Consider the following 19,729-nt stretch of genomic DNA (forward strand, 5'->3'; position numbering starts at 1 on the left):
CTCACCTTCTCCACTGAGCGGTAGACACACACTGTCCTTCATCTTTCTTTTTTGTCTGACATATTTGTAGGACCCCTTCCTGTTGTATCTAACATTTCTTGCCAGTTGTAACTCATTCTTTGCCTTGGCTTTCCTGGTTTTGTCCCACCATGCTCACGTTATTCCCATGTTTACTTCCCTGGTGACGTGCCCCTCCTCCCATTCCCTGGATGGAAACCGCTTGCTTGTTAGACAGCTAAAAAGCTCCCTGTCCAGCCACATTGGCCTCCTGTGGCTCTTCTTATTTTTCCTCTGCACATGAATAGCATGATGTGGAGCCTTGAGTATTACGTCTTTTCGGAACTGCCAGCTCCCTTTGACTCCTCTTCTTCCTAATTGGTCTTTCCATGGGACATCGCCTACTATTTCTCTGAGTCGCTTGAAATCTGCCTTTCTGAAGTCCATAGAATCATAGAATCATAGAATATCAGGGTTGGAAGGGACCTCAGGAGGTCATCTAGTCCAACCCCCTGCTCAAAGCAGGACCAATCCCCAATTAAATCATCCCAGCCAGGGCTTTGTCAAGCCTGACCTTAAAAACTTCTAAGGAAGGAGATTCTACCACCTCCCTAGGTAACGCATTCCAGTGTCCTTGTCTTGCTGTTCTCCCACAATGATGGGAAATCATAACACCATTAATGTTCATAGCAATCCTGGAAGCAAAATTTCCACTTTTCACTAAATAAAGCACATCTGAGTTTTGAAAGATCGTGGCATCATGGACCTTTCCAGACCACCCCACTTAATATTGGTGAACCTGCCACAGTGATCAACCAGCCTTTGGAGCACCATGGAGATGTGCCCATCAGTAATCTCCAGTGCATTGCCCAGCTTTATCACCTGGAGCATCCACATCCTCTTTGTAGCAGCACAGCACTCCATCACAGCACCCTGACAGGTGATCTACCAAACTGGCTAGTTACTGACAGGTAGCAACCAGGGATGGCGAGTGTCCCGAAGGTGAAGGACACATGCTTGTCCAAGCTGAGGGGAGTTCTCATGTAGGGGTTCTCTTGCTGCAGCTCCTTGGTGAGCTCTGCGTAGATCTCTAGGAAAGTGGCCTCTTGTCAAATTCTGCTGCAATACCCAAATCAGTACCCATTACTCTGATTGCCTGGTGACCATATATAAACTTCCTGCTTCCTTTCTAGCCTTGTCTGAGCAACAAGTCATTGCCCTCCAGTTGCTGTTTGTCCTTGCTTGATCTTGCTGCCCACACCCATCCTGTTTTGCTGCCTTGCCCAACCCCACCAATTGCCTTGCTGTATCTTCCCCTCGGATTGGATCTCCTGGATATTGAACCTCTTGCATGAACTCTGACCACTGATCTGGACTGCATTTCAACCTGCCTGACACCTGGGCATTACAGCAGGAGAGACAAGCATGGTGCTCCTGGCTAGGGTAGAATCCTGGACCAAATGTTTCAAAAGTGACCCCCTAATTCTAGGTGCCCAGCTTGAGACCCCTACAGACCTGGTTTCAGAAGTGCTGAGCACCCATATATCCCACTGACTTAGGTTGGAGTTACAGATGACCAGCAGCTCTGAAAATCAGACTCTGGTCTCAAAAGGGCAGAGAGTCAGTGGCCAGAATGCCAGAGGGTTTTAAGTACACCAAAAGCAGGAAACCTGCCACAGTCAGTGGGGTCACTGAACGATCGAGGTGCTAAAGGAGCACTCAAGGAACAGAAGGTTGTTGCAGAGAAGCTAAATGAATTCTTTGCATCGGTCTTCACTGCAGAGGACATGGGGGAGATCCCCAGACCTGAGCCATTCTTTTTAAGTGACAAATCTGAGGAACTGTCGCAGACTGGGGTGTCTGTAGAGGAGCTTTTGGAACAAATGATCAATTAAAAATAAGACGTTACCAGGACCCGCAGGAACAAACATATGAAATTGCAAAACTACTAACTGTGGTACGTAATCTATCGCTTAAATCAGCCTCTGTGCCAGATGACGGGAGGATGGCTAAAGTAATGCCATTAAAAAAAAAGGCTCCAGAGACGATCCTGGCAATTCTAGCCCCACTAAACCTAACTTCACTACCAAGCAAATGTTTTTGAAACTATAGTAAAGAACGGAGTTAACAAACACCTAGATGAACACAATATGCTGGGGAGAGGTAATGTGGCTTTTGTAAAGGGAAATCCTGCCGCACCAACCTATTAGCATTCTTTGAGGGGGCCAACCAGGATGTGGACAAGGGTATTCCAGTCAATACAGTCTGCTTGGACTTTCAGAAAGCCTTTGACAAGATCATAGAATCATAGAAGATCCCTCACCAAAGGCTCTTAAGCAAAGTAAGCAGACATGGGATAAGAGGGAAGGTCCTCTCATGAATCAGTAACAGGTTTAAAAGACAAGAAACAAAGGGTAGGAATAAATGGTCAGTTTTTACAATAGAGAGAGGCAAACAGCAGCAGGGTTCCACAAAGATCTGTAGTGAGATCTATGATTCTCAAGGTATTCATAAACAATCTGGAAAAGCAGGTGAACAGTGAGGTGCCAAAGTTTGCTGATGATACAAAATTGCTCAAGGTAGTTAAGTCCAAAGCAGACTGCAAAGAGATCTCACAAAACTGGGTAACTGGGCAACAAAATGGCAGATGAAATTCAAGGTTGATATATGCAAAGTAATTCACATTGCAAAACATAATCCCAATTATACATACAAAATGATGGGGTCTAAATTAGATGTTACCACTCAAGAAAGAGATCTTGGAGTCATTGTAGATAGTTCTCTGAAAACGTCTGTGCAGCAGCAGTAAAAAAAGCTAACAATGTTAGGCACCATTAGGAAAGGGATAGATAATAAGACAGAAAATATCATAATGCCAATATATACATCCCTGGTACGCCCACACCTTATGTACTGTATGCTGTTCTATTCGCTCTATCTTTGAAAAGGTTCAGAAAAGGGCAACAAAAATTACAGGGATCTGGAACAGCTTCCATATGAGGAGAGATTAAAAAGATGGGGACTGTTTAACTTAGGAAGCAGATGACTACAGCAGGATATGGTAGAAGTCTATAAGATCATGAAGAAAGTGAATCTGGAAGTGTTATTTACCTCTTGACATAACACAAGAACTAGGGGTCACCCAATGAAATGAATAGGCAGCAGGTTTAAAACAAACTAAAGGAAGTACTTCTTCACACAAAGCACAGTTAAGCTGTGGGAACTCATTGAATGGGATGTTGTGAAGGCCAAATATATAACTGGGTTAAAAAAATAGGTAAGTTCATGGAGAATAGGTCCATCAATGGTCAGAGACACAATCCCATGCTCTGTTTGTCACTAACCCTCCAACTGCCAGATGCTGGGACTGGATGACAGGGGATGGATCACTCAGAATTGCCCTGTTCTGGTCATTCCCTCTGAAGCGTCTGGCACTGGCCATTGTCAGAGACAGGATACTGGGCGAGATGGACTATTGGTCTGACCCAGTCTGGCCGCTCTTCTGTTCTTAAGGGACCATTAGACCATCTAGTGTGACCTCCTGTACATCACTCAGTTACCCCTGTTCTGAGCCCAATAATTTTTGTTTGATTGTATTTAAGGCATTCAAAATTGACAGTCGTTTTCTATAGAAATAGGAGATGAAATATGGGGAAGAATGGATTTACTGGAGACCTGGAGTGGAACCAATTGGCTTTGAGAGGGTGTAAGTCTGAGAGGGGAAGCTCAAGGCTAGAGTTAAACCCTATTTCTGCTCCTTCTGAGGCATGATTACCGTAATATGCTGTGGAGACAATTCTCTTCTGATGTAACAATTCTATACTGCAACATGTAACAATTCCCCTGTTCAGGATGTCCCAATATTTCCTTACAATAAAAATATTCAACCCTCACCCAATGAGATGTAAGCCACAATCTGCACCATTCCAGTGAGTGCGGGAGGGAGGCAGTGTCTCAGTGAAGGGGTGGGAAGAGTGTGGGGTGATGCAGTGACTGAGCAATGGGGTGTGTAGGGGCAGCAGAGTTAGTGAGTGATTGGTGAACAGGAAGCAGGGTATGGAGATGTGGGAGAAGCAGGGAGGTTTATACACAGCATGTCTGTTCTCTCTTTATAAAGATAGTGATTTCCTTCATGAGAAGGACCTAAATAATTTCTGTTGAGCAGAGGAATCACAGGAGGTGGGCCCTGGAGCCCTCTGAGAGAAACCAAGCACCACTTCACATGGCAGAAAGGGGCTCCCATTTTCTGTCCAAGCCACTCCTGAAGGAAGACATGCTTGAGGGCAACATCCAGAGCTCAATCACAAGAATAATTCACACACACTCACACACACACACACACACACACACACACACACACACACACACACACACACACACACACACGATGTAACAGACAGAATATGCGTCACCAAATCTTATCTCATCACCGAGGGCTACAAGAGGGAGAGAGAACTGTCTGCAGAGCACTGGTCTACATAGCAGCCAAAGAGATGGAGACAAGTGACAGCGGGGAGAGAGAGCAGGTGGGAGCATCCCTCTCAAGAAAGGTGAGGAGAAGTCTGAGAGGAGTGAGCAAGTGCCCAGCACAGCCAGACTGCTTCTCAGCCTCAGCACTGGAAACACTGAAATGCAGAGATGTCAGTGAGCAAGTAGCCCCTGCTCCATTACACAGATATAGAAGCTGGTTGTGTAAGAGCCTTGTAGAGCTCAGTGATAACCTCTCTGCCCAGAGGTGAATTGTCCTAGCTTTCCTGCATGTATTCATTATTCCAAAAGGCTGAATCATTCAGTGACTGATTCTTGTACTGGAGCTTGTTCATGAGCACGTCATTGTGCATATTCAGAATTCAAACCATGTTGGTTAGTTTTACTGGCCTTGTAGATCACATGGTTTGTTCTGTTCCCTGAGCCAATGGACATAGCTCTGAAAACTAGGTTTCCATGGTGATCACTCACATTTCTCAGTTTAAAATGGGGTTTCCACCAATATTGTCTATCTTTGCTTTAAATTTACTCTATGCACTGATGCATAGAGTGAATTTAAACACCTCATTCCCCAGGCTATTCATGGGAAGTGAATACCCCAACGCTCAGAGGGGAAAGTCAATTCCGTTTTTATTTCAGACCAATATTGGCAATGTATTTCTCAGGACAGTTGACCAGCTCTAGCTCTTGAAGGCAGAAATGGTTCCTGATGTATAGAGTTCTTGAAATTTTTCCCTAAGTACCTGACCCACATTGTATCTGTCTGCGAGGAGAGCTCAGCTCTGGCAAGTCTCACACACTTCCCATGTGTTTGTCTGTTTGTGCTGAGAGCACTGCTATGGTGGGGTTCCTTACCCATTGTTCATTGTGAAACACCATGTATCGTATCCCCAACCCAAGCATTTGCACAATTCCTGGCACAGCTGTGGATCAAGGCCTTTCTTCTTTTTTCTTTTCTTTTCTGCAGACATGACTGTGTTCTGCCAGATCTGATTGTGGGCAACAAGGCATGCAGCGATCCCAGGAAGGCTAAGGAGAGACCCATTTTCTGCAGCTCAGAGCAAACTTGGAACTTTTGAAAACATATTCCTAAACACTTGTAAAAATCTTGCTTTGAGTCGCTCCGCAAAACACCGGAACCATAACTACAGTTCAATGGGCTGGTGCTGTCTGAGCAAAATACTCTCTCTTACTGGATATTAACTCTGGTTATTTATTCATTCAAAAAGGCAACATTAATAGTTTCTTTCCCTCTTGGGATCAATGACCATTTCCAGCTTTTGTTCATTAACAAACACAGCCCCTCAATTCTGAGTTCATGAAGTAAACAAACCCCTCTAACTGTGACTCAGGGTTATTGTCATGCTATCTATCCAGCTTCCCTTTTCAAGCTGCTTTGGTCAGAATTTGCACCCAGTTTTTTCAGTTTTTCTATCTTTCTTCTAACTCTAGGATCAGGGTACACTCACATTTAGCATTCACCACTCCTGCCCGGTTTATGTGAGTGTGTCTACTTCAGTAGAAGATGCTATTATCATTTATCTTGGTAAAATACATGTTTTATGCATATTCTGTTTGAATTGTCAGCTGTGTAGTGAGTGTGCTCTGTAAACTTTCATCTTGTTCTGCATAAAATGTAGTTGTATTCAAGGTGTAAGGATTGAATGTTTTATTTTACAGTTGCATCAACAAATAATGGAAGAAACCAGATTCAGCATCTTACTTAGAGAACCCCTAAAATGTCTCCATGTCTCTCGCTCTAGCCTGCTTTCTGTTAAATACCTACAGCATCCATAAGATGGCACTGTTCCACAACCTCTCTGATAATTGAGTCTGACTTCCACTGTAAACACACCAGCGAGCCTCACACAGGGATTTCTGCAGCAAAAGGCATTATTCTTCCCCACTAGGTAAGTGACACTACAGAGCCCAATAACTGGTGTTTGAACTAGAGCATCTTTTCGAAAGAGATGCATCATCTCAGTGTAAAGACTCCGTTGTGTTCATGAATTTGCTGTGTCTCTCGGACAGCTGTTCCATTGGTTAATTACCCTCACTATTAAAAATGTGTCTCTTGTTTCCAGTTTTGATTTGTCTAACTTCATCTTCCAGCCATTGCATCGTGTTCTACCTTAGTCTGCTAAATGAAGGATCCTCTACTGTCCTATTAGAAACCTCCCCATCAAGTCTCCTCCTTTTAATAAGCTAACAAGATTGATCTCCTTAAGAATCCCACTGAAAAGCAGGTTTTCACGCTCTTGGATCATTGTTGCAACTCCTCTCAGCCTTCTCCAATGTTTCAACATCCTTTACAAGTGTGGACACAAGAGCGGGACACAGTACTCAAATAATGCTCACACACACTTCCTTACTCTGATTCAACATCCACCTATTTATATTCCCAAAGATCTCATTAGCCCTTTAGCTACACCATTGCACTGGGAGCTCATGTGCATTTGGTTATGTACAAAGACCCCTAAATCCTTTTCAGTCACTCCTTTCCAGGATACATCCCCCCATCCTGTAAATATGTCCTGCATTCTTTTTTCCTAGTGTTGTATGCATGCATGTATGACCTTGTATTTGTTTTTTTTCAAACTGCATGTTTTATTTTCTTTGATAATTGTAGTTTAAGAAAACTGATTTTTGATTCCCCCCCCCCCCCATATTGATTTGGCTTTGTCTAGGGTTTTTTCCTAACTGGGCTAAAAATATGGTAAAACTTGTTAGAGATGAAAAATTCACAGGAGAATATTGATTTTAACTACATGAATATTAAAGGCCCTTAGAACCTGATGTACCTATTTTAAAGTGGGATTCTGCTGCTTATTTTTCTGGAAAATATCCGTGGGAGTGACTACTGATTTGTATAGATTGAATGGCATGTCCTTTAAAATAGGGATGCTAGGGGAAAGGCTCCGCTAAACCATTAGCAAACAGTGAAATGTTTTTACAGATTCAAAGGCTGTAATACTACAGATCAATGGGATTATTCAAAATGCAGAACATTGAGCACGTGCATAAATCTCTGCAGAACTGGGGCCATACATTTCAAGGCAGAAAGGGCTATGACCATCTAGTCTCCCAGCAACCTTCATCCAGTAATTCCTGCTTTGAGCCCAATACTTTGTGAAGAAGCTAGAGTGAATTTCAGTCTGGATTTTTGACACAGATAGTTGTGAAAGAAGGGATATGGCCTCTTTTTTCAGCTTATAAAAAATGGGTTATCCCTGCTTCATTGTTCCACTTCAATCAGCTGGGGTATTATAAACTGTTAGCGATCATTAAGCCCCTGGATGGTGAGCAGCACAGGTTTATCCACACCGTGCAATGGTGGCCGGACGTGAAGTCTTCTGAAGTAGGGAATAAAAACAGATCGCCTGGGACTCGAGCCTAAGAATTCGGCGCCTCTGAGGTAATGAGTTACATAAACGTCCTTGTGTGACAACTGGCAGCTCCCTGGCAGACGCGGCCTGGCAGGGGACGGGTTAGGGTTGCTAGCCTGTTTGCATGGATCTTGGCTAAAACGTTACGTACCCAGAAGGAGTCTGCCCACATTCCAAAGTGATGCCCATTAAGCAGCCCAGGGTTCCCAGCTTTATTTCCATAGGGAAAATGTAGCTAAAATTTGGGTAACACTTGGACGATGAGTAAAATTTTCAAAAATGCTTTAGTGAGTTAGGAGCCTAACTCCCTTTGAAAGACAATGGGATGCAGGCACATAGGGCCAGATTTGTAAAGGTATTTTGATACCTATAGAAGCAGATAGGTGCGTAGGGCTAGATTCACAAAGAAACAGAGGGTACATCTACACTGCAATTAAACACCCATGACTGGCCCATGCCAGCTGTCTCGGGTTCACGGGGCTTGGATTAAGGGGCTGTGTAATGAGGCGGAGTGGCCTCTCACTGAGCCAGAGTGGGATGGACCACTTTCTGAATCCAGGTGGGCAGAGCCAGGCTGTGCTTGCCCCTCCCACCGGAAGTCAGTGGCAGAACAGGAAGGATAAAGGGTGGGTCCTGGAGCTCAGTTGGCGGGCAGCAGCCGAAGGAGACAGATGCCTACTACCCACTCCTAAACTGGGAGACTGCAGCAGACCCCTGCAGAGCTGAGGACTGGTCAGAGCTACTGGAGCGGCCAGCTGACCAAGGCACTGAGGAGTTGCTGAGACTGTCACTGGCCTTTGAACTGGAGGACCCTCCGTGGATCCAGGTACACCCCAAGGGGAAGGTGGGAAGTGGCCCTGGGCAGCTGACCCCAATCTGGTTGCACAGCTGCCAGAAATCCGGTCAGCATGTTCTGGGTGGATTCCCCGCTGACCCAGTGGCAGAATACTCCGCCACTGGGTCGGGGCATGGTAGAGTCAGATGGGCCCGGGCCCCCCAACCCTCTGCCACCCCACGCTGGGGTAGTAGTCTCCCCTCATTAGGCCAAGAGACCTGCATTTGTTGGCCATCCGCCAGAGCTAGGACACCCTACCCTCTTACTGTTCTTCCCTGAGTACAGGCCAGAGTCATAGACTCCTTGCTGCCCTATCCTGACTGAGGACCTGGGCTAATAACTGTTTGCTACTCTGCCCCGATTGCAGACTAGAGACTCCAACTGGTTGTCGCTCTGCCCTGATTGCAGGCCAGTCGCATAGACTGTTTGTTACCCTGCCCTGCTTGAGGGTCCAGGGCCCAGAGACTCATTTGCAGATCTGCCTGGACTGCAGGCCAGAGCCATGCAGTCTGTGTAGTGCTCTGCTAATTCCCTGACTGTGGGTGACGCCCAGTGACGTAGTGAGGCGGAGGGACCCCCATTAACTCACTACAGGCTGTTTAACTGTGGTGTAGACATTCAGGCTCAGGCTGGAACCGGGCTTTGGGACCCTACATGGGAGGGTCCAAGCTTCAGCCCAAGCCCGAATGTTGACACCACAATTAAAAAGCCCCGTAGCCCAAGCCCAATGAGCTCTACTCCGCTGACATGGGTTGGCCATGGGTATTAAGAACATAAGAACAGCCATAGTGGGTCAGACCAATGATCCATCTAGCCCAGTATCCTGTCTTCCGACAGTGGCCAACGCCAGGTGCTTCAGAGGGAATGAACAGAACAGGTAATAATCAAGTGATCCACCAGTTTCTGGCAAACAGAGGCTAAGGACACCATCCCTGCCCATTCTGGCTAATAGCCACAGATGGACCTATCCTCCGTGAACTTATCTAGTCTTTTTCTGAACCATGTTGTAGCTTTGGTCTTCACAACATCCCCTGATGATGAGTTCCACAGATTGACTGTGTGTTGTGTGAAGAAATACTTCCTTTTGTTTGTTTGAAACCTGGTGCCTATTAATTTCATTGGCTGAGTCCTGGGTCTTGTGTTATGTGAAGGAGTAAATAACATTTCCTTATCCATTTTCTCCACAACAGTCAAAATTTTATAGACCTCTATCATATCCCCCCTTAGCCATCTCTTTTCTGAGCTGAAAAGTCCCAGTCTTATTAATCTCTCCTCATACGAAAGCTGTTCCATACCCCTAATCATTTTTGTTACCCTTCTCTGTACCTTTTCCAATACTAATATATCTTTCTTGAGGTGGGGCAACCAGATCTGCACACAGTATCCAAGATGTAGGCATACCATGGATTTGTATATTGGCATTATGATATTTTCTATCTTATTGTCTATCCCTTTCCTAATGGTTCCTAACATTCTGTTTGCCTTTTTGACTGCGGCTTCACATTCAATGATGTTTCCAGAGAACTATCCACAGTGACTCCAAGATCTCTTTTGAGTGCTAACAGCTAGGTTAGACCCCCATCATTTTGAATGTATAGTAGGGATTATGTTTTGCAATGTGCATAACTTTGCATTTATCAACCTCGAATTTCATCTGCCATTTTGTTGCCCAATCATGCAGTTTTGTGAGATCCCTTTATAACTCTTCACAATCCTCTTTGGACTTAACTATCTTGAGCAATTTTGCATCGTCAGCAAACTTTGCCACCTCACTGTTCACCCATTTTTCCAGATTGTTTATGAATATGTTGAACAGCATAGATTTCACTACAGATCCTTCGGGAACTCTGCCACTATTTGCCTCTCTATTGTAAAAACTGACCATTTATTCCTACCCTTTGTTTCCTGTCTTTTAAACCTGTTACTGATTCATGAGAGGACCTTCCCTCTTACCCCAGACCTACTTATTTTACTTAAGAGCCTTTGGTGAGGGACCTTGTTAAAGGCTTCCCGAAAGTCTAAGCACACAATATCCACTGGCTCACCTTTGTCCACGGGCTTGTTGATCCCCTCAAAGAATTATAATAGATTGGTGAAGCATGATTTCCCTTTACAAAAGCCACATTGACTCTTCTCCAACAAATAAGAACATAAGAATGGCCATACTGGGTCAGACCAAAGGTCCATCCAGCCCAGTATCCTGTCTACCGACAGTGGCCAATGCCAGGTGCCCCAGAGGGAGTGAAACTAACAGGTAATGATCAAGTGATCTCTCTCCTGTCATCCATCTCCACCCTCTGACAGACAGAGGCTAGGGACACCATTCCTTACCCATCCTGGCTAATAGCCATTAATGGACTTAAACTCCATGAATTTATCCAGTTCTCTTTTAAACCCTGTTATAGTCCTAGCCTTCACAACCTCCTCAGGCAAGGAGTTCCACAGGTTGACTGTGCGCTGAGTGAAGAAGAACTTCCTTTTATTTGTTTTAAACCTGCTGCCCATTAATTTCATTTGGTGGCCCCTCGTTCTTATATTATGGGAACAAATAAATAACTTTCCCTTATTCACTTTCTCCACACCACTCATGATTTTCTATACCTCCATCATGTCCTACCTTAGTCTCCTCTTTTCCAAGCTGAAAAGTCCTAGCCTCTTTAATCTCTCCTCATATGGGACCCATTCCAAACCCCTAATCATTTTAGTTGCCCTTTTCTGAACCTTTTCTAATGCCAGTATATCTTTTTTGAAATGAGGGGACCACATCTGTACGCAGTATTCAAGATGTGGGCATACCATGGATTTATATAAGGACAATAAGATATTCTCTGTCTTATTCGCTATCCCTTTTTAATGATTCCTAACATCCCATTTGATTTTTTGACTGCCGCTGCAAACTGCGTGGACGTCTTCAGAGAACCATCCATGATGACTCCAAGATCTTTCTCCTGATTCGTTGTAGCTAAATGAGCCCCCATCATATTGTATATATAGTTGGGGTTATTTTTTCCAATGTGCATTACTTTACATTTGTCCACATTAAATGTCATTTGCCATTTTGTTGCCCAATCACTTAGTTTTGTGAGATCTTTTTGAAGCTCTTCACAATCTGCTTTGGTCTTAACTATCTTGAGCAGTTTAGTATCATCTGCAAACTTTGCCACCTCACTGTTTACCCCTTTCTCCAGATCATTTATGAATAAGTTGAATAGGATTGGTCCTAGGACTGACCCTTGGGGAACACTACTAGTTATCCCTCTCCATTCTGAAAATATACCATTTATACCCTTTGTTCCCTGTCTTTTAACCAGTTCTCAATCCATGAAAGGATCTTCCTTCCTATCCCATGACAACTTAATATACGTAAGAGCCTTTGGTGAGGGACCTTGTCAAAGGCTTTCTGGAAATCTAAGTACACTATGTCCACTGGATCCCCCTTGTCCACATGTTTGTTGACCCCCTCAAAGAACTCTAATAGATTAGTAAGACATGATCTCCCTTTACAGAAACCATGTTGACTTTTGCACAACAATTTATGTTCATCTATGTGTCTGACAATTTTATTCTTTACTATTGTTTCAACGAATTTGCCCGGTACTGACGTTAGACTTACCGATCTTTAATTGTCAGGATCACCTCTATAGCCCTTTTTAAATATTGGCGTTACATTAGCTATCTTCCAGTCATTGGGTACAGTAGCTGATTTAAAGGACAGGGTCTTTAAATCATGTTCATCAATGTGTCTGATCATTCCGTTCTTTTCTATAGTTTCAACGATTTGCCTGGTACTGACGTTAGGTTACGACCTGGAATTGCCAGGATCACCTCTGGAGCCTTTTTTAAAAATTGGTGTTACATTAGCTATCCTCCAGTCATCTGGTACAGAAGTTGATTTAAATGATCAGTTACATACCAGTTAAACAACAAGGAGTCTGGTGGCACCTTAAAGACTAACAGATTTATTTGGGCATAAGGTTTCGTGGGTAAAACCCCCCACTTCTTCAGATACCAGTTAGTAGTTCTGCAATTTCATATTTGAGTTCCTTCAGAACTCTTGGGTGATACCATGTAGTCCTGGTGACATATTACTGTTTAACTTATCAAAGTGTGTTGAATTGCAGTATAGAACATACCCTTAGGTGTGGCAATGCTGTTGGGGACTGGAATCAGGGGAATCATGACGCCTGAGCACTCTGTATACAATGAATGAGGAGAGGTACGTGTCCCAGAATGGGATTAATGAAAAACAGCAACTAGGTGGGGAGCCACCCAAGCTGGCCAATGAGAGACGCCAAGGCAACCGGTATTTCCTAAGCCTTGCCACTCTCAGGGACTTTGGCACCTAAACCCAGGCAGAAGGAGGTGCCTCCCTCTGCTTGGGGTTCTTAGCTGCAAACCCACTCTTGGCATTAGGCATTTACTCTGTTTTTGTGAGGAGGAGGTGGGCCTCCCTCCTAATATTTAGCCAAGTAATTAGGGTACTTACCTGGGCCGGGGGAGACCCCCAGTTCAAGCACCCATCCGCCTGGGGTGGAGAAGGGGTTTGAACAGAGCTCTACTGTCTCTCAGGTGAGGGCTCTGACCACTGGGTTATGATACGCTCCCGTGGTCAGAGCCTCAGACTCTCCTGTTGAAGCTATTGAACTGTGGGTAAAGAATTTAAAAAGTCATTGGAACAGGGTGGGTAGTGTTCTAGCCACCAGACTACTGAGTTGTTCTCATGGTTGCTCTCTCACTTTTTCTCTCTGTGGCCCAGTGAGTTTTTCAATTATTTATTCACAGTGGGACAACTTTGAAAGGAGAGACTGAGGGAGCCCCAGCCCTCCCATCAGAATATCCCCTAGCCCAATGGCTAGAGCCTGCAGCTGAGAGGTGGCAGAGCCTTTTCAAAGCCCTTCTTCCCCTCAGGTGGAGGGGAACTTGAACTGGGGGGCCTCCCACATGCCAGGTGAGTATGCTAACCCCTGGGCTAAAAGTTATGCAGGAGGGCTTCCCCCACCCTTCCCTCTTTTGTGCTAGTTCACAAATGAAGCTCAGTCCAGCAGGTGAGCTTTGAGCACACTGACCAGGTAGGGCCCCCCACCAGCAGGTTAGGTGGAGGGAGGCCTATTATCCCTCCGTTCATGCATTACGCAGGGGTTTAGGCATTGAGGGGCATGGTGTGCAGCCGCAGGGTGCACACTGAGGCAGAAACATAGACACCTAGGGAAACTTCACTGCAAACATTTACGTGCTGAGTGAGTTTAGGAACTTACCAGGTTCAGGGGCAGCTGAGTGGGGGCTTTGTGAAGCCCAGTGGGGCCTGATTCTGGGATTTAGGTGCCTACACTAGCAGTTAGATGCCTAAGTCCATTTGTGAATCCAGCCCCAAGTGGGGTTTTCAGAAGCGGAGTTGGGCACCTAGGCAATTTTGAAAGTCCCACTAAGCACCTGTCTCCACCTTTAGGTGCCTGAATATCTTTGAAAATTGGCCCTTAGACACTTTGGAAAACATTACCCCTAGGACAGTGGTTCCCAACCTGTTTATCATTGTGAGCCGCAGGTTGAGAACTACAGCGCCCCCCCGCAACCCGCCCACAGTCCCCTATGCCCAGTGCCCTCGCCCAGAGCAGAGCCCTGGGAGTGGGCCGGGCTGCCAGACCCCAGACACCGCCGCGGGGGGCTGGACCCTGGGACCCCACCAGGCAGGGCCGGGCAGCAGTCGAACATACATGCACCCCACGTGGGGACATGCAGCCAGGACCCAAGTGCTGTGGTGCACGGACGGGCAGCCAGGACCCCCAGCACCAGGCTAGAAATGGAGCGCCCGGCACAGGCCATCAGCCAGGACCCGAGAAGGGGGCCAGGAACAGAGCCCCATCTAAAAACTGGGGATGCTGTAGCACCCTGGCTAATTCCTAGTTCCCAGTGCCCCCCACCCCCTCATTGCACAGAGTGCCCCCCCCGACCCACTCTCCCGCCCCCTGTGGCACTCACCAGCCCCCTGCTGGCAGGAGTGCTGGTGCAGGCTGCAAGACTGTCCCCCCTTCAGCCAGCCCCACACCCTGCCAGACCAGAGAGATAAATTTTGAATTTGTTTTAGCATACAGCTGGGCTGCAGCTGTGTGCTAATTGGGCCGCACGCAGCCCACAGGCTGCAGGTTGAGAACTGCTGCCCTAGGAGCTTACGTCTCTTTTGAAAATGGGACTTAAGCACCTAAGTCACTTATAGTTTGATTTGGTGTAGGCAATCAGTGCAATATGGGCTGCCTACACCAAGAAACTCAGCTGTGTATATAAATTAATCCTATATCCGTCAGGCCCTGCTGCTTTGCCTGAATGGAACTTCTGGGTTGCTCCAGGAGTTTCTTCCTGGGTAATATTCTTTCCCTGGCTCTGGGACATTTGAGGTTTTCATTTGGGGACAGTTAGTTTGGATAAGAATTTTGTGCATCACATCAGGATTTTGATTCCCATTTAGGGCATAGAGCTCTGGGGAGCAATATGACAATACTTTGTTGATACGCACTTGGTTGACAGCTCTGCTCTGTATTTTATTATTCATTGCTGCAATAAAGATTTAGAATCAGATTGGAAGAATGGTTCTTCCTTATAACAAATGGGAAAGGGCTCTACTGGCCTTTCTGTTGCCAACAAACTAAAATAGAGAAAACTCAAGTGTGAGAAATGTCTTGCAATGCTCTGGAACCTGACTGTAGAGTATTATTGTCTTTAAGTAATGTTTCTAATCTGTTTTGTTGTTGTAGGTTTTATTTGTGAGTTGGCCTATGGGAGCATCCCAGCACCCAGGTAAATATGCTTCAGTATGTTTCCCAAACTCTGAAAATGGCAATTTCTGAGTTATCAGTAAGTTCAAAGGTCTTTTAGGTTGAATCTTAGCTCAGTTCTTTAAAATGGGACTTTTAGCAGATGTACAGAAAGCTGTTCTTTTGTGGGGTTGGTTTTTTGCTAAATTTCCAACCCAGAAATAGTCTAGTGAGAGATCTGAAACAATACCAGTTCCAATTGCTGAGGCAACACCGCTCTCTAAACAGAAAGCTCCCATTCAAAATAAATCTGTGAGGAATAACAGCTGAAACTTTCTGTCTGAGGAGTCCAGTATCTTCAGACTCCACTTTGGCCCCAGACTCTGTTCTGGCTCAAATTTAGTTTCTCAGTGGAATTTATGGTGTTGGACTTCTCCTACAATACCCTAAATGGTTTGGGCCTTAGCCATTTGACAGACGCTTCTCCCCCAGGAAGCTGCATCATTTGTGATCAGCAGAGATGCTGGAGCTCCTTGGTTTCAGAAGGGGGGTACTGGCAGGACATTTCTCTGAGAAGCTTTCAGCACTGACTGCGCTTCCCATGTGGCCTGCTAGAACCCAAATTTGTAAACCTTCATGGCATGCAGTAAGGCCACCTATTTTCTTGGCCTTTTCCAGGAGGAACAGGCTGACAAAGCCGGGCCGGTGGTAGGAATTTATTATCTGTGTGGTGGAGCTGGCTGACAGATAGTAAAGCTCTAGTTATACAGATAGTCACCTACTACATCTAAAGAAATACATAAAAAGAGACCTGTGGCTTCATTAATGCCCACAAGGCCCAGTCTGACACTGAGAGCTGTGAACTCCCATGTCACATGATTCCACAGTTCTGGGCTAACACACTCACTTTCTCCCTTTAGATCCATTCAGCGATAACCAGCCTTGTCAGATGATGACATCCTCCTTCTGTTGGGGGAATCATGACTCCACAGCTCATTATAATCATTCACCATCTACTCAGTCATGAACAACACAGTAACTAAAACATCCTGTGAATTCCAGGTCCACAGCATTGAACTCTGTTAATCATTCAGAAATCGAGACCAATGTTTGAGGGTTGAACGTGCATTTGAGAGAAAGAAAGGATGGTCTGGAGATGCATACACTGATAGAACCCTGCACAAATCACTAAAGAGGGCCTAATAAGTGTGTCTGGCAGAAGTTATGTCCACAGAAACAAGTCAAACAGTGTTGTATTATGTCGATATGTACTCTGGGAAGAGCACGTTCCCCGTTATAAGAGTCATCATGGTCAGCTATTAACTGAGGGCAAACTTTTTCTAGGAAAGTTTTGTCCCAAAGATGGGGCCAACATAGCCATGTAGAATGTTCCTCTCTCTGCCTTTCGCTCTCCAGTGCTGATTCTTGCTGCCTGCTGGAGACTTAGCTCAAAAAGAATATGTGGAGCAAACAGAAATTAAAACACTCCACCCTTTATCCTATAGTCCGTGTTAATATATGGCAGAAATAATGTCTTGATAATTGCGTTAGAACCTGCTGCTTATTAAAGTGCGTCACAAAAGAGAGGTGGAAATAAGCTGCAGGAATCTAGTTTAGAAAAATGCTTCAACTCCTGGCCAGGCTCCTGCTCACTAGAAGTTGGTTCCCTCCAGCCTGGGCGTTCTAGCCACAGACCTTCCATTTCGGCAGAAACAGCAACATTCTCACCTGTTTATGGCAGACTAAATAGCAAAGGAAAATCAGAGAATGGCCCAGTGCAACCGTTCCAAGGAGCTTTCTCTCCAGAGCACATCAAATGAGTCACTGAACACCACTGAAATGCCAGTGGCGTGGGATGAGACCACACTGCTGGGGCTGAAGGTCTTAGTGGCCGTCGTCCTGTCTGTGATAACTCTGGCAACTATTCTTTCCAATTCCTTTGTAATGATCACCATTTTTCTCACTAGAAAGCTTCATACACCTGCAAATTATCTCATTGGCTCCTTAGCGGTGACTGATCTCTTAGTATCTATCTTAGTCATGCCAATCAGTATTGCTTATACTGTCAGCCACACGTGGACCTTTGGTCAAGTTATGTGCGATATCTGGTTATTGTCAGACATCACCGGCTGCACAGCCTCAATCCTGCACCTCTGCGTTATTGCACTGGACAGATACTGGGCCATCACAGATGCTTTGGAATACACAAAACGTCGGACGGCTGGCAGAGCAGCCCTCATGATAGCTTTTGTCTGGATGATCTCTATTTGTATTTCTATGCCACCACTTTTTTGGAGACAGGCAAAAGCTCATGAAGAAATGGCAGACTGTACTGTGAACACTGATCAGATTTCCTACACAATCTATTCAACCTGCGGAGCTTTTTATATCCCGACTGTGCTCCTTGTTATACTGTATGGGAGAATTTATGTAGCAGCTCGATCCAGGATTCTTAAGCCACCTTCACTATATGGAAAACGATTTACCACAGCCCACCTGATTACCGGCTCCACTGGGTCTTCTCTCTGCTCCATTAACTCTAACCTTCATGAGGGGAATGCTCATTCAGGGGGCTCCCCAGTATTTATCAATCATGTGAAAATCAAACTTGCAGATAGTGTCCTGGAAAGGAAAAGAATTTCTGCTGCAAGAGAAAGGAAAGCCACAAAAACTCTAGGCATTATCCTGGGAGCTTTTATTTTCTGCTGGCTGCCATTCTTTGTTGTGACCCTGGTCCTGCCGATCTGTCAGGATGCCTGCTGGTTTCATCCAGTCCTACTGGACTTTTTCACATGGCTAGGTTACTTAAACTCGCTTATCAATCCAGTCATATACACTGCTTTTAATGAAGAGTTTAAACAGGCCTTCCAGAAACTAATCCAGTTCAGAAAATGTTCTTAGTTCTTCTACTTTCTTGTTTTGTCATTTGTCCTAGTGCATTCCCACAGCCCACCTAGTCCTGTAGTTTGTAATGATAGTTACTGTCTCTGTTGCTGGTCTGATATTGTGCATGTAACTGAGAACTCCTTGCCAATCATTTTGTATTTATTTTCTGTTTGTGATTATAAATCTTTTAGTAGAACTTGTTTCTGGTCTCTACAGTGAGCATGTGCACTTACAAAATCAGCAGATGGAGGAAGATTTGTAACAAGCGAGATGGAATGAATAGGAAAGCCATGTCTCCTGCTATGGTGTGACATAGGTTGCTCAGTTCAGCATTGGCAGTGTGACATAGTGGGAGCAGAAAGATGTGTAGGTAGGAACTCAGTATTTCTTGTGAATATTATTAGCAGAAATTCTGTATTGTGAATGAGTTAGAGAGGGCTGCTGCTGAGGGGAAGGTACATTAACTTTAGAGGCCTTATCCCCAAATTAAATTTCCTCCTGTACGTATCCTACCCATTGGAAATCTATAGAACCAGTAACTGTTTTCTGGATATTGTTCATATTGTTGTGACCCTGAACCTGACAATCAGAATCAGGAAAAGGGCAAAAGGAGCATGAGAGTTATGTGATGCCTGTGTTCATTTCTTATCATCTCTGTCTTTGAGAGCTGCACATTGTATGAATATAAAAAAAAGAAAGCATCATTTAAAATTATTTTTATACATTTTATCATTGATGGAATCGAAGATGCAGAAATCCTACAAAAATAAACAGCATGTGAAAGTATTTTAAATGACATCGTTCTTATTTATATGTTGTTTTATTTTTTCATCTTCATACTGAAGTCAGAAAAAGAAACATGTTGAAGAAGAAAATATAGAGGTGAGGTATGGTGTGGTTGAGTCCCTGGGTTCAATTCCCAGGTCTGCCACAGAATTCCTATGTAACCTTAGACAAGTTACTAGAGTCTGTGCCTTAGTTTCCCATTTATAAAGTGGGGCTAACAATGCCTCCCTATCTCACAGGGTGCTGTGAGGATACACTCATAAATATTTTTGATGGGCACTCAGGATAATAGGGTCATTTAAGAACTTGGATAGCCTTTGGGTTTGATTTCATCTCACACTGGTGGAAATCATAGGCCTGATAGGTTTTTAGGTGTGTTTCAATGTGTGGCTTCTGCCCTGGGAAGCTAACAACAATCCCTGCCACCCCAAGAAGGCCTTTTGCCAGCTCAATACAATGCCTAAGTACCAAAACAGGGGAAGATGATTATGCCAGTCTAACAACCAGCTGCTGTTCTTTGTGCTCACCTAGAAAAGTGATTCTTTACTATTGTGATGCACTATTTAGTTCAATAGCAAACAAACCAGACCCATTCCTTGATTAAG

General features: G+C 44.8%; 1 protein-coding gene across 4 annotated transcripts in view; it reads left to right on the forward strand.

Moving 5' to 3' along the window:
• Positions 1-19,729, forward strand: part of LOC141974671 (5-hydroxytryptamine receptor 1D-like) — a 146,462-nt gene that overhangs the window by 8,645 nt on the left and 118,088 nt on the right. The window contains exons 2-6 of one of the 4 annotated variants that reach the window (XM_074934594.1): positions 5,453-6,031; positions 6,166-6,395; positions 13,489-13,654; positions 15,453-15,495; positions 16,373-19,076. In XM_074934594.1, coding sequence (XP_074790695.1) covers positions 17,220-18,353 — 1,134 coding nt within the window. In that variant the 5' untranslated portion in view covers positions 5,453-6,031; positions 6,166-6,395; positions 13,489-13,654; positions 15,453-15,495; positions 16,373-17,219 and the 3' untranslated portion in view covers positions 18,354-19,076. Of the gene's footprint in view, positions 1-5,452; positions 6,032-6,165; positions 6,396-13,488; positions 13,655-15,452; positions 15,496-16,372; positions 19,077-19,729 lie in introns of those variants that run through there. The other 3 variants (XM_074934595.1, XM_074934596.1, XM_074934593.1) reach the window with 3 other exon arrangements.

Source organism: Natator depressus, chromosome 19, assembly GCF_965152275.1.
Source record: "Natator depressus isolate rNatDep1 chromosome 19, rNatDep2.hap1, whole genome shotgun sequence".
In the NCBI taxonomy this organism is placed as follows: Eukaryota; Metazoa; Chordata; order Testudines; family Cheloniidae; genus Natator; species Natator depressus.